This window comes from Coptis chinensis, chromosome 2 (assembly GCF_015680905.1).
Source record: "Coptis chinensis isolate HL-2020 chromosome 2, ASM1568090v1, whole genome shotgun sequence".
Taxonomy (NCBI): domain Eukaryota; kingdom Viridiplantae; phylum Streptophyta; class Magnoliopsida; order Ranunculales; family Ranunculaceae; genus Coptis; species Coptis chinensis.
Genome location: NC_141457.1, coordinates 43,464,455 through 43,478,813, shown reverse-complemented (window position 1 = coordinate 43,478,813; position 14,359 = coordinate 43,464,455). Strand labels below are relative to the sequence as shown.

At 36.5% G+C, this 14,359-nt stretch overlaps 1 protein-coding gene across 1 annotated transcript; it reads left to right on the top strand.

Annotated features, from left to right (window-relative positions):
* The first annotated feature begins 585 nt into the window (after positions 1 to 585).
* LOC147516135 (DEAD-box ATP-dependent RNA helicase 3, chloroplastic-like) lies at positions 586 to 12,738 on the top strand. The gene is made up of 7 exons (XM_086588779.1): positions 586 to 654; positions 1,789 to 2,015; positions 2,574 to 2,951; positions 3,190 to 3,333; positions 5,174 to 5,269; positions 5,420 to 5,706; positions 12,401 to 12,738. The coding sequence occupies exons 2-7, from the start codon at positions 1,857 to 1,859 to the stop codon at positions 12,474 to 12,476; spliced, it is 1,140 nt and encodes a 379-aa protein (XP_086444905.1). The 5' UTR covers positions 586 to 654; positions 1,789 to 1,856; the 3' UTR covers positions 12,477 to 12,738.
* Positions 12,739 to 14,359: the final 1,621 nt, after the last annotated feature.

The following is a 14,359-nucleotide window of genomic DNA, read 5'->3' as shown; positions in this document are numbered from 1 at the left end:
AACAAACCTAATCTCACCCTTCACAAACTTGAGACGGTATTTATATGCAATGCAACACAGAGTGCACCTAGTATAAAATGTTTGGTGTGAGAGTGGTATTGTATCCCTGACATGGATATAACACCATGACATAACCGTGTGTACCAGTCCGGTCAACATACGGGATTGGGTCACCAGAAGCAATGAAATCACATAACATGGAACAATCTATTTATTTTCCATGACTCTTAAACCTAAGCAATTTATGCATCATCCCAAGAAACATAACCTCCATTAAATTGAAATCCTATAACTACAAAATTTTTGCTCATCCTATCTATAACCTTCTTGTCAAATATGCTTTTAAGTTTTTAATAAAAAAAGTTAAAATTCAAAATTATATATATTTGTTGTCCACGAATCTAATTTTTTAGAACAATGCGAGGTCGAATCTGCGTACCGGTGTCTAAATCGGACACTGGGTTACCAGGTACCCATGCCACAACATTTATGTATGCCAATGGTGTATGTTGTTAAATATTAAATTTTGCATTGTTCAGTCTCCTTGTCTTATAGGTTGGTGATCAAAGATGAAAAGCTAGCGAAGGGATCAAATTGTATGCAATATCAACAACATCAAGTTCAAAGCGCACCATTCTTAGTGACCTTATTGCTGTATGTTAGTTGGTTCTTTTTCAAAGGCATTCTTGAAGATAGCATCATGATGCACTTATATGTGATATCACCACCACTTTATCGTTTTGTTTAATTACATTCTTTTAAACAAGTTGTTGTTTATGTGGGTTTCTAATTTCCTTATTGTATGTATGTAACTACCTTCTTATTGTTGAAATTATTCCACCCCAATTTCTGGGTGTGTTCCACTTATATTCTCTCCTCAAGCCTCTCATATTCATTAGAATATGCTATCTTCATAGGTAGAGAATGCAGGTAGGGGCACACCTAGAATTTGGTGGAATAATCTCAACACTCTTCAGCTGACATGCTAAGCATGAGTGCACATTTCTTTTTCTTTTTAGGTTTTCTTTTGCAACTTCACCTGGCAAGACTTGAACCCAAGACTTGTTATAACTTGAGCTTTGATACCATGTTAAACATTATCAATGTTCAACTAAAAACAATTGGTAATAAGTGGAGATGTCTAGTACTATTTATACTATACTGCAAGGCTTGATCTCCCATGTGGGACTTTTACAATCATCTCAACACTTATTCTGCTTATTTTAATTTATGTTGAAAATAAATGTGTATGTGCCTTTGGAATTAACTCATTTATACTGGCCTAACTAATGGAGGAAAAATGCTAAGGCCTTTCATGACACACTTTGTACAAATCCTGTATTAGTGAAGAGCCATAGCCATAAAGCAAGGTTAAGGGATATGCTTCATTTTAGAGGTGCAGTGTAGTTACTGAAAGTCCAATCCAGGGAAAGCTTCATCTGGGTTTCCTAAAACGCCGTAAGCGATAGCCTAGGGCTAAACAAGCTATGTGAGAAGCATTTCTAGGTGCTTCCCTTGGCAACCTCTATTTAAAGGTTGTTTTGTGTTATTCTGTCCCTCTTGCCATTTGTTATCAAGTTAGACTATTCTATTGATGCCAAGGTTAGCACAATAACTATTCTGTTTTAATTTTCCTGCAACTGTCATGAATATTCAAACTATGCTGTTAAATCTTCTTCATTATGCTTCCCCGATGGTTTAAAGTTTTTTACGTTTCTATGTGCATGTTCATCTAGATTTAGCACTCGATATTGACTTGTATGAATTTGTTTCTTCCATGACTGTCAGGTCTATCACGAAGGGTGGAAAAGACCATTGTTTTCACACAGACAAAGCGTGATGCTGATGAGGTGTCAATGGCTTTAACTAGCAGCATTACTTCTGAGGCACTGCCGGGTGATATATCTCAGCATCAAAGGGAGAGAACACTCAATGGTTTTCGTCTAGGCAAATTTACTGTACTTGTTGCAACAGATGTTGCTTCTCGTGGACTTGATATTCCTAATGTTGATTTGGTAAGCCTATGCCATATATGTAGTAGATGTGTACGTAACTAATAATAAAATTTAAGGAAAAGTTTGCATGAACAAAGGATCTTTTGTATTTTATATAACTGTGAAACACGGCTAGACAAAGGCTGAAGCAGACACACAAACCAAAAAAGAAAAGAAGAATGAAATGGTTTGTAACAGTTATAATTTCTTAAAGAAATCAGTTTTCTTTGATGAATATTTTACTAAGAGGAACATGTCTGCTGCACATGAACTTCTGCTGCACATGAACTGCTATGCCAAGGAACTAGTTGACAAGCAGAATGTTTTAGGTTTGTGTTGACAAAGCCTGTGTTATTAGAAATTCCTATTTCTTATAATATATTAGTAGAAATTCATCACCTTTTCAATTCTTAGCACTTTGAAAATAATAAAAATTCCTTTTGCATTCATTGTTTTATGATTGGTGATTTTTTTACAGGATTTTTACTTTGTTTAGACATGAAGGACTTGGACCTTGAACTAAATGGTGAACTTTCCAATATGTGGTTTTTTTGATATGGGCATTTCTTTTCCCTGCAGATTATCCATTATGAAATGCCAAATGATTCGGAAACTTTTGTCCATCGTTCCGGTAGAACTGGGCGTGCAGGAAAAGAGGGAAATGCCATTTTGATGTTTACAAATAGCCAGAGAAGAAGTGTTAGAACTCTTGAGCGTGATGTTGGATGCCATTTTGAGTTTATCAGTCCTCCAACAATTGAAGCTGTTCTGGAATCTTCGGCAGAGCAAGTCATTGCTACCCTCAATGGCGTTCACTCGGAATCTATAAATTTTTTTATTCCAACTGCACAAAAGTTGATCGAGGAAAAAGGAATAGATTCTCTTGCTGCCGCGCTGGCTCACTTGAGTGGATTCTCACAGCCTCCTTCATCTCGTTCTCTTATTAGTCATGAGCAGGTATGGAGTGAACTATACAAGACTCATTTTGCATTATGGCATGTGGAATACTTGATTATTGTCATATAGACTTCTCTTTTACTGGTTTCTTTGAGTGTCTCTCATTGTTGATTCAAAATTGCATCCTCCTTGGTCGTAGCATGACTTAATGTCCCTTGTGGCTATTTCTTTTGTTTATTACACTTCAAATGAAAGAAGATTTACACATTCAGTCTTATCTATGCCTTTTTTGACACAGGGATGGGTGACATTGCAACTAACTCGTGACCCTGGTCATTCTAGAGGGTTTTTATCGGCAAGATCTGTTACTGGTTTCCTGTCTGACGTTTATCCTGATGCCGCTGATGAAGTCGGAAAAATTCATTTGATTGCAGATGAAAGGGTGTGCATATTTCAATATTGCTTTTTGAACGACTTTTTCTTATATTTCAATGCACTTAATCTTACCATTTGTTGTGTTCAAGAATGCTTGCATAAGATTTCTAACGTGAAAATTCTCATTTAATAAGTACTTAGAAGGGGCTGCCTAGTTAGTGCTTGATGGACGTTAGTTGAGTGAATATAAGATTTCTCCCTATTGTTAATAATATTTTGTTGTTAATATTTTTAGTTTTTTTGGTTGGTAAAACTCACTTAGTATAAAAAATATGATATAATGTTTACAAAATTATTCGGTCCAAGTAGCAAGAAGCAATTCAAGCTCACACAAGCACCCTGAGTTCCCCAAATCACAAAAACCTACTCACCCATTAAGTCAACAAATTTTACATCTGTAAATGATGGATTAGCACAAGTCCAATCTTGAACCTCCCGACAAGTTATTGTTATCATGATTATACTTATAATATTTATTATTATTATTATTGTTATTATTATTATTATTATAGTTATTAGGGTTATTTAGCTTTTGGTCCTTCCAATAATGGCAACATTTGCGTTTGGTCCTTCCTATCATTGGTTGACCGCGTTGATTGACATGTTTAAAATTTTTAAATGACGAGATTACCCTTATATGGTCTTGTTGTATGTAAGCGTATAGTCATTCCATCTACATGACATCTTTGCTTTTGGTCCTAACACCATTAATGGATAACTTAGAAAACTTGGAAAACGTGCAAAGCTTTTAGTGCAGCAAGAATTTCACCGATCTTCTTTCTTCAAACTTACGAATTAAAGATGGGGTGTGTCTTTTGATTATGATAAGTTATCAAACTTGAGAAATTTTACAAATCTTATTTTTTTTAATAAAAATTAATCGTAGTTATACCTAATCGACATGTTTTCAACATCAATTAAAGGGATCTGCAGAGAAAAAAGATGTCATGTAGATGGAAAATTTGAATGATGTTTTCACTTTAATGGTGGAAATGATGAATCGGCCACAAAAAGCTTTTCTGGCTTTGTTGTCCAAATTCTCTTTCCTTAAGTGCTCAACCATTGTATATAGAACGATCTTGCACACTAACTTATTTGTTTTTGTTTAAATTCTTCCATTTGACAAGTGACATCCAATGTAGGCATGTTGAAGAAGAAGACTTTAGTTTAAAACCCATAAATTGATTTAAATTTTGAGTTTTCAAATTTTCAAATTGGTTTAAATGCCACCAAATTTCAAAATCTTTCCTATGATAAGGTCATGTGCAAGGCACACTGAGGGTACTTTTGTTATATTTGAAAGTTGAAGAGGTCAAGTAATAGTCAATGACAGTCAACGCGGTTAACTAACGGTTGGGAGGACCAAACGCTAATAAACGATTAAGTCTGGACCGAACGCAAATATTAGGATTATTGGAGGGACCAAAAGCTAAATAACCCTTGTTATTATGGTTATTATGATTATGATTAATTGATTATTATTGACTTATTGTTATTGTTATTTTTATTATTGTTATTATGATTATGATTATGATTATGATTATGATTATGATTATTATTATTATTATTATTATTATGATTATGATTATTATTATTATTGCAGCACATTATAATAATTAAGTTTGAGCTTCGGTTGTGATCTTTTATCTATTCATCTTTACCTAGTCTTTTGTTTCATCTTTGTATATCTTAAGTTGTTGAATGGTCTGTACTAGCTTAATTTAAGTTTCATCAAGTCTTTTTCTTATACTAACGTGCACTTTATTGTATGGTATCAAGTTCAAGATGCCAACTGTATTATCCTAATGTGTTCATCGGTAAATAACAAGTAAAGCCTTTTATTTTAGGTTCAAGGAGCAGTTTTTGATTTGCCTGAGGAGATTGCTCGAGAACTATTGCTGAAGCAGACACCCCCTGGAAACACTATATCAAAGATTACCAAGGTTTGTTTATATGTACTGCCATCAGAATTGCTAGAATTGTCGAACCATTGTTTTATATGCAGATTAATTCTTCCAAATTACTATACTAATTTTCCTTATGTCATGTTTAAGTGACTCATTTTCATGTGCTATGAATTGATGGTTTTGCAGTTACCTACATTGCAAGACGATGGCCCTTCAATTGACAACTACGGCAGGTTTTCTAACAGAGACCGTGGTTCTCGAGGAGGTTCCAGAGAACGTGGAGGATTCAGAGGTTCCAGGGGACGGGGTGGTGGTCGGGATTCTGATGTTGATGATGGATTCAGACGTGGTGGTGGTGGTCGGAGTTACAACAATGATAACAGTTGGTCTCGGAACTCCAGAAGCAGTGGTGATGATTGGCTAATCGGTGCTAGACGATCAAACCGATCCTCATCTTTCAGGAGTAGAGAGAGGTTTGTTTCGTTCCTAATCTCTTAGGCTTTACAAGTGAATATGTACAGGCAATGCGATACATGTGTTGATACATAAAAATACACTGAGAAGTCAGAAACATGTTACACATCTTTCTTGTTGGATAAGATACTTATAAGATTGTTTTGCACAATTTTCTTAGCGTAAATTTATATTGTAATTATAGTCATTCATATATTAATAACAAAAAGTTCAATTCCAAAACGAAAAAGAAAACACATAAATGTAAGAATCTAATATAAATTAACGACTAAAATAAGTTAAGTTGAATTTATTATGTTGTAAAAAATTGATACAATAATAATTTGAGAAAAAGAAAAAAAATACAATTTATTGAGATCAAAAGAAACAAAAATAAGAATTGATACTTTAAGTGAATGTTTCATCTCTTTTTTCTAGTATTATATATATTATCTCATATTGATTTCATTTGGTTTGAGGAATTGAAATTCCGGGAAAATAGAGTGAGATTGAAGAAGACAAGCGAAAAGGAAATGGAAGAAGGGGAAGTTATCCCATCTGCTCCACCAGTTTGAGGAAATTAAACACCATTCTTTAATAAAGAAAGTTGTTCTCCGAAATATAGATACCCTTAGAAGGAAAACAGTCGAGGCGTCCTGCTTGTAATCTACTTGCAATTGCCATTTTCGTTTCTTTTTTACATCGTTCTCTGTTACAAAACTTTTTTTTTTTCAGATCGGTAAAATGTAATATATATACAAAGGGATGCAATCATGCATGGCCGATCAATGAACCCCATTTGAACATAAGGTCCCCGAACGATGTATCTGTCCACTCCCAAAACTTCAACCAGAGAAAGACGAATCACTTGATTTTACAATCACCTGTGGCATAGTCCTCGCATATCCATCAAAGTGTCTCCTGTTCCTTTCCAGCCACAGCCCACATGATAGTAAAAGATAAGATGCTGCACACTATGCATCCCTTTGGGGAATGGACACTAAGCACCCAAGAGCTCAACAGATCTTTCACTAACTGAGGAACAACCCAATACACTCTAGAGTGGTCCACAAAATAATTCCATATCTCCCAAGAAAAAGGACAATGAATTAGAGTGTGACTCGCTTACTCCCCATCAGCCATACACAAGGGACACAAGTTAATGATTATTTTTTTTCTCCTAATAAGATTGTCTATGGTCAAAATCTTATTATGGGTCACACCAAATGAAAAAAGAAACGAAACAAGGGATCTTTGTTGACCAAGTGAAATAACTAGGAAAGTCTGGAATCATGATCCCTCGGGTGTTAGCCGGTAGATGAGAACACAGAAAAGTAGAAAGACTTGACTGAGAATTTCCCATTCTTTTCTATAGTCCAGTGCCAACGATCCTTATCCGGTCTCACAATAGGAATCACCTCCAGCATAAGCGCGAGGGGTGGCAATGCTCGCAATATCCCGATCAGTCAAGTGAACATGAATCCCCAAATCCCACCCAAGATTACCATTATTTAGTCGCATGAAATCACAATTGAGGTGATTTTTAAAAACTGAGATGGCATAAAGTCTCGGGAAAAACAGGAATAACGGTCTCTGTGCTACGCATCTATCTCCCAAAATCTAATTCTACCACCGTCACCTAAAGACTATGATTTCTCTATGAAACTCTATGAGTCCTCTCTGATTACTCTTCCAAGCCCCACACCCGTAAGGACCCGAATCCTCCCCGCTATACCACCCTAGATTGGTCCCATCAAATCTGGATTTGACCACACGCCTCCAAAGCCTCTCACTTTTTTCTCCAAATCTCCAGAGCCATCTGCTCATAAGGGCATAATTAAACTCATGAATCCTCTGCAAACCCAGACCCCCATTCTTCTTTGACATACACACAATCTTCCAGTTAATACCTGTGATTCTCCTCTTTGTAATCCTATAAAAAATTTCTAATGAAACTTGATTCTGCAAACCAAACCCCGCCTTATTTATTGAAATAAGTGCCTTTGGAAAAGAGAAAGCATAGTTATATGTTAAAGCTCGTCTGTACAGGATAAAACAAGAATTGTTAGTGAGAATAAAATGTACTGAGAACAGGTGAAGCACATCACATGGTGGCCATTAAAGGTGGGCCCCAAAATAATTTTCACAATTTCAACTTTGCTAACACCTTATCATTCAGGACTCTTCCAAAATTATCCAGATCTAAGTCATCTTTTCTTCAAAAAACCCATATACCCAACATAATTTTCCACCTTGGCACCTCATCTAGTCATGTCTATTCCCGGTTCTTGTTTTCTTATCTTTCTAATCTCTAATTCTAGGTTTTAGAATAGGTGTTACCTGATTTTTAAAATTTTCCACTTTTTCTTTGATTTAATGATATTGATATGGGTTTGAATCATGAAGGTTTCTCAGAGAAGCTTGTTTGTACTTAGATGAGAGAAGAGAACCTTTTAGGTTTATAAATCATACCAGTACCATTCATCTCTTAGTCTCCTCCGCCCCCCACCAATTTTGTTAACACTATTGTAACTTGGAAGTAAGAATCAAGGCACATGATGGGAAGAATTAGAAGATACATTGAACATATGAAAGTTTTTCTCTTTGAAGCATATAGGGAAGCTAATAGGCTGGGGGATAATTTAGCTTATAATATCCCTTATGTTGAAATTGTACCAAGTTCTTTTTCTAAAGATGGAAGGAAAATAGTCTATGAGGATATAATAGGCACAAAGTATTTGAGATTGTAATCAAGCTTTTCTATTAATGAAAAGGGGTAGAGGGTTTGCAGGTGCCAACTAGCAAAGGCGGTAAAACCTTTGAGTGATGATACCAGAGGTCTGGGGTTCGAACCCGCCAGCATAAAAAAGTTACTAATCTCTTTAAAACAGGCTTACCAATAAAAAAAAAAAAACGGGGTAGGGGACCTCTCTAACAACCTCGCTTATCCATAAAAAAAAAAATCAAGGCAGAGTTAGAGATGGTTGCTACGCTCGATAGAGAGGAAGAAGGGTTAATAGAAGAGGAGTTCAAATAAAGAAAATGAGGTAAAGAGATATTAGAGTTGTTGTTTAGTATGGAAGAGATTAAATGGAGACAAAAAATCAAAGGAGATGGAGGTAAAGGAAGCAAAATGTATGGAAGCAAAAGGAGGGGAGAGAAACACAAAGTACTCTCATGGGCTTGCTAATGCTAGAAACCTGGTAAAGTTGATGAACAAAATGTATGTCAGGTGGAGGATAAGGAAGCAATTGCCATACATGTGGCACGAGGCCAAGATTGGAGGGAGTAAATCTTGAAAGAAATTCTCTAAAGGAGATAGAAATGATAGAAAACATCATTAGTGAAAAGGAGGTGAAAGAAGCCATCTCCAAGCTAAATGGGGACAAAGCACCCGTGCCCCGATGGTTTTCCATTGGCATTCTTCAAAAAATCTGAGATTTTCTTAAAGAAGACATCATGAGGGTGGTAAATGAATTTTTTACTGAGGGATTCTTGGATCGGAGGCTTAATAATACTTTTCTCACTTTGATTCCGCAGGTGGTGCAGATAACATAAATTTTTTTTAGACCATTTAGCTTGTTGGGGGCTATGTACAAGATCATTGTCAGGGTACTTGCTACGAGAAGGAAGAAAAAGTAACGGTTTGTTTATTTCACAATACCAAAATATGATGCAGTATTAGTTCATCCGTCGTTGTTATAATGTGCCCCCTTAGCTAAGTCCAAGCCCATGGGTCATGAGCCCACTAGTTTAAGTTATTCAATTTTAGTTGTTGACACATGTCGTGTTCCTATTGGTTTATAGTTTTTAGGATTAGTATAAATAATGGGCTTGTAATTAGGGTTCAGGGAGAGTTGTGTTATTGAGAATATTTCAGAGAGAAATAAAGATTTGTTTTAGTTTTAGTTGTTTTGTTTAATTCAAGAGTAGATTTGATAAACTGAAGCTTCCGCCAGTTTAATCTACATCATTTGGTATCGGAGCACGAATCATTCCCGAGTAAAATCCAATTTTCCTTTTTTCTTATTCGTTTTAATTTTTCATGTTACTGTTCTTCGGTACCGTTCACGATGAACACTATTCACACGGTACTATTAATCACATTACGGTTCACCCGAAATTAAATTTCAATCTTTTTCTTCTTTTCTCATCGGAGATTCGATTTTTCTTCTTTCAAGGTAAAAAAACCGATTATCTTTACTTCTAAAGATTAAAGTTTCAATCTTTACAGAGCTATGTCGATAGATCTGACTGGCATGACAGAATCAGAATCGAAGTTAAATCCGGTTTGATGAAGACGACCGGATGTAGGATGGGTATCGGCCGAAATTTGATCGCCCTAATCCCAATCTAGGTGAGCCTTTGTGGAAGCACCAAGTAACCGAGGACACCGCGTGTTAAGAATAGCGCCCGACTTCAATTGTTCAAGCAAAACCATCACTCGAGTTTCCCGAACCACGGCACCCACAAGACCCGCGCAATGTCGGCAACACACTTCTCCTTAGTTGCAACACCAAAGAATGATCATTGGGGAGGGTGATAAGGAGATATGGAAGTGCCATTCTATTTTAAGAACCGTGATGTATCGAAGAAAGGTAAGTTGTGTAATCTTGTTGTTATTGATGGTGGTTCTACTCGATAACCTAGTTTCCCAAGAGATGGTCGATAAACCGGGACTACGCCATAACTAAACATCCTAAACCATTTTCTATCCAATGGTTTAAAAGGGAGATCCAAAGGGCGCCAATCATCAATGTTTAGTTCCACTTACTATAAGACCTTACTTAAGATACAATAATGTGCACCGTTGTTCCAATGGACGCTTGTCATCTCCTACTAGGGCGCCCTTGGCGGTTTGATCACGTGAGTATTTATGATGGTGCCAAGAACACTCACTCATTCTTGCATAACGGGAAAAATTAATCTTGGAACCGCCAAACCACCGGATATAGAAACCACTATGTGTACGACATTCTTGGTCAAGTCGACGGAACTGTATGTTTTTCTCTCTTACATCACATGAGAAAAATAAGTTTGCTAAAAACCGTAAATCGAGACAAGAAAGCTCGCTCAAGCCGCACCAGCACTACTTGGGGATGCCATGATGCATCCACTTTTATGCCCGTTATGGCTTATTCTACTTTTTCTTCTACTAAGGATTCATTTGTTGGTGAGGGCTGTAATATGGAGTTAAACTGTGTTGATTGGGATTCCCTCCTATTTTTGATGTTTGTCCGGAGGAGGACCATGATAGTTTTTAGATACTCCACCAATATTTGATGAATACGGAGCGATGAATCTGAATTTTGTGTCACTACCTCTTTGTCCGGGAATCTTTTGTTGAGTATGCCGATCCGGTTTGGGAGGATTTTGATATTAATTATACAAGGCTCTTTAGTTCGGTGCATCTAAAGTTACAATTGAGGTATCCAGATTTGTCGCTTTTTGGGATGTGGTAGTATTCCCATAGAGCGAGAAATCATGATGGTGATTTTGCAAACTTGCATACATTATGGTGCATTCTTATTCTTGTGAGTAATTATTTGGGCAAAATTGAGGTTGAATTCGCTTTGAACAATGGTAAGAGTGATGGGCATCAGCTATAGCTTAATTTCATCGATCAATTCCATTATACAAACTCGAGACGAGTTCTTTTCAAAACTGGGGAGAATGATGCGAGCATTAGTTAGTCCTCATCAAAGTGTTATATCGTGTCGCCCCTTTAGCTAAGTCCAAGCCCATGGGTCGAGCCCACTAGTTTAAGTTATTCTATTTTAGTTGTTGACACATGTCGTGTTCCTATTGGTTTATAGTTTTAGGATTAGTATAAATAATGGGCTTGTAATTAGGGTTCAGGGAGAGTTGTGTTATTGAGAATATTTGTAGAGAAATAAAGATTTGTTTTAGTTTTAGTTTTAGTTGTTTTGTTTAATTCAAGAGTAGATTTGATAAACCGAAGCTTCCGCCAGTTTAATCTACATCAAAATGCTTTTGTTAAGGGGAGACAAATTTTTGATTGTGGACTCCAAGATAAAGGAAAGATAGTGGAGTGGTGGTAAAAGTGGACGTGATGAAAGCGTATGAATCTTGGAGCTTCCTTGATCATGTTATGGAACATATGCCCTTTGGTTCTAAATGGAGGAGATGGATTAGGTATGTATCGCTAATTCCCCGCTTTTCCATACTTGTAAATTGGTCTCATATTGGTATTTTTTAGGAGTTTGAGAGGGGTTACACAAGGTGATCCTCTCTCTTCGTCATGTTTAAATGGTGACTGAGGTGCTTAGCAAGATGACTTCCAAGATGATTTAAATAACATATAGAATGTCTATATGTTATTCCTCTCACTAAGGAGGTATAAATATACAAGAATCAGGAAACATATGAAAGGAAACAAATCTAAGTTACATAAAAGATACACATGGCTATCATGTTGTTTATTTGAAGCTCCTTTCTCCAAGCTTTTTTTACGTTCCATTTCCCACTTATTGCAATGCGCTGTTTTCTCTTTAATGTTTCTAGTAAAAGTAATGGCCTGTGAGAGTTTTGCAATGCACAGCTTTCTCTTTTGAACCAAGCATGACTGATTGAGGAGCATGCTTTTAGTTGTTTTAGCTGAATAATGTTTTAGTGTTTATCAGAATATGTTATTCCACATCAATAGAAATATGAATGGAACATGATACTTTTGGTGGTTATGCTTGACTGTAGCTTTGGAGGATCATGTTATGTTTGCGGACGATCAGGGCACAAAGCATCAGATTGCCCCAGTAAGCAAGAATACTAGTGTCTCTGGCTGGCAATTCAACCAGTTAGCTGCTACTGCTGCCATTGCGTTACTGCTATACAGCCTTCGAGACCTAGGCTGCTTATTGCTTAGAGATATGGAGTCCACTACTAATGTCGAAGGATTTCGGAGGGAGTGGCTGTAAATTCTTTTGTAGCTCTTGGAAGCTGGAACTAATATAGCTGTATGTGGGATTCTGTTTACATTAATTTTAATTCGCACAGGACGCGTTTCTATATGAGAAAACCAGGTTGTCTCGCCATTAGGAGGTTGTTTTATTTTGTTTATTTTCTGTCTCGTATATTAAAACGAAATACGTCCTGTACATTATTGGTGTTTTAGGCTGTGGTGATTGTGGTCATACGTAAACATGGAAGAAACTGATACCAATAGAAACATCACTTCTACAGAGTTTATGGTTTGCGGTACAAGCATGAAACAAGGTAACCACCATCAGTGTTCTCCACCACCACCCCCTCCCTTCAGAGGGCTCGTGGCTACTGGCCCTATTAAGCGGCCACCACATCTATATGCTGATTGGCATGAATTGTTTGAGTATGCGTACTGCCATTCGAATTATAATGGATGGATTTTATCTGCTAAGTCCAACAGGATGTGATGTCATGATGTTTCGTGAGACAGGCCAACTGAGAAGAAAATGGTAGCAATTCCGAAGTAGTTGAAATATCGAGGCTGTTGCATGGCTCCTGGCCTCCTGCTAGGGGTGCGACTTTTTTTTACTAAAAATCCAAATTTCCAAAATTCAATCTGATATTTGGCGGAATTTGGCAATGATATTTGTGCGCAATTCATATGGAAATTATACATGGGAGGTATACCAACAGGAGAAAAGGCTTGGCAGCTTAAGTTCAAAGGTGATCACTCCTACAAATTTTGCTGGAAGAAGATGGAATCAGATATGATCATTTATTCTTTAAATGTGACTGGGCTAAAAACAATTTTTGGTTTTGGTCAAAATCTTTATATATAAAAGATGCGACTACAAATTTTCTTAACAATTATTTGTCTAAATGGGGATTGTTTTTTGTGGGAACAGATCGCAATATTTTTTATTTCATTGCCCTCAAGTTATTGGTTCTCAAAATACAGATGCAATTTAATGTCTCACACCTGCAGATGAAATTTTTTCAGTTAAACTCATGGTTTGTTCTTATTGGTATAGAGAGCCTTGAATCATCTTCAGCAACGTCAATTTTGTTCGTGTTTGGAAGAATAAGGGAAGTTAGAAATTGAGTCAACATAATTTGCTTATTGGGTTGCTCTTGACTGTTTTTCAATAATGTGAATGTTAACTACAGAACATGGTTAATAATGAGGATAATTTTAGTTCTTTGTCGTCTTCGATAAATCACAGGTATATAAAAAGAGACATTGAATTAAGAAGCACTTAATCCCAAAAATGGTGTTAACAAAAAGAATTTCCACGCTTGTATAAATCAGTATGTAGTGGGCAATGATGTTACTTGTTTATAACAAGAAGAGAGCAAACACTGCGTTTTCAGCCTATAAAAAATGCTACTTATTTCAAGAGATGAGATAACAGACCAGAAAAAATGGAAAGAGAGAGTAGTGGGAGGTAGAGAGATAGAGCAGGGAGGCGTATGTGTTTTTCACTTGTTTCATTTTATTTTGTTGTGGGACCATCGTTAATTATACTTGGTAAAAAGTTAAAGCTAGGGCGCGCTGGATTTATGTCCACTCGTTTTAAATTTTGGTGACCGGGTGAGAAAGTTCTAAAAGTTTTAGTAAAAGGAATAGAAGAGGGTAATAATATAACAACACATCTCACATCTCTTTCGCTTGTTCTAGTCCATTTTCTCTACGGCCTTCTTTCCTATTTTCTCTCCTTCTCTATCACCTCA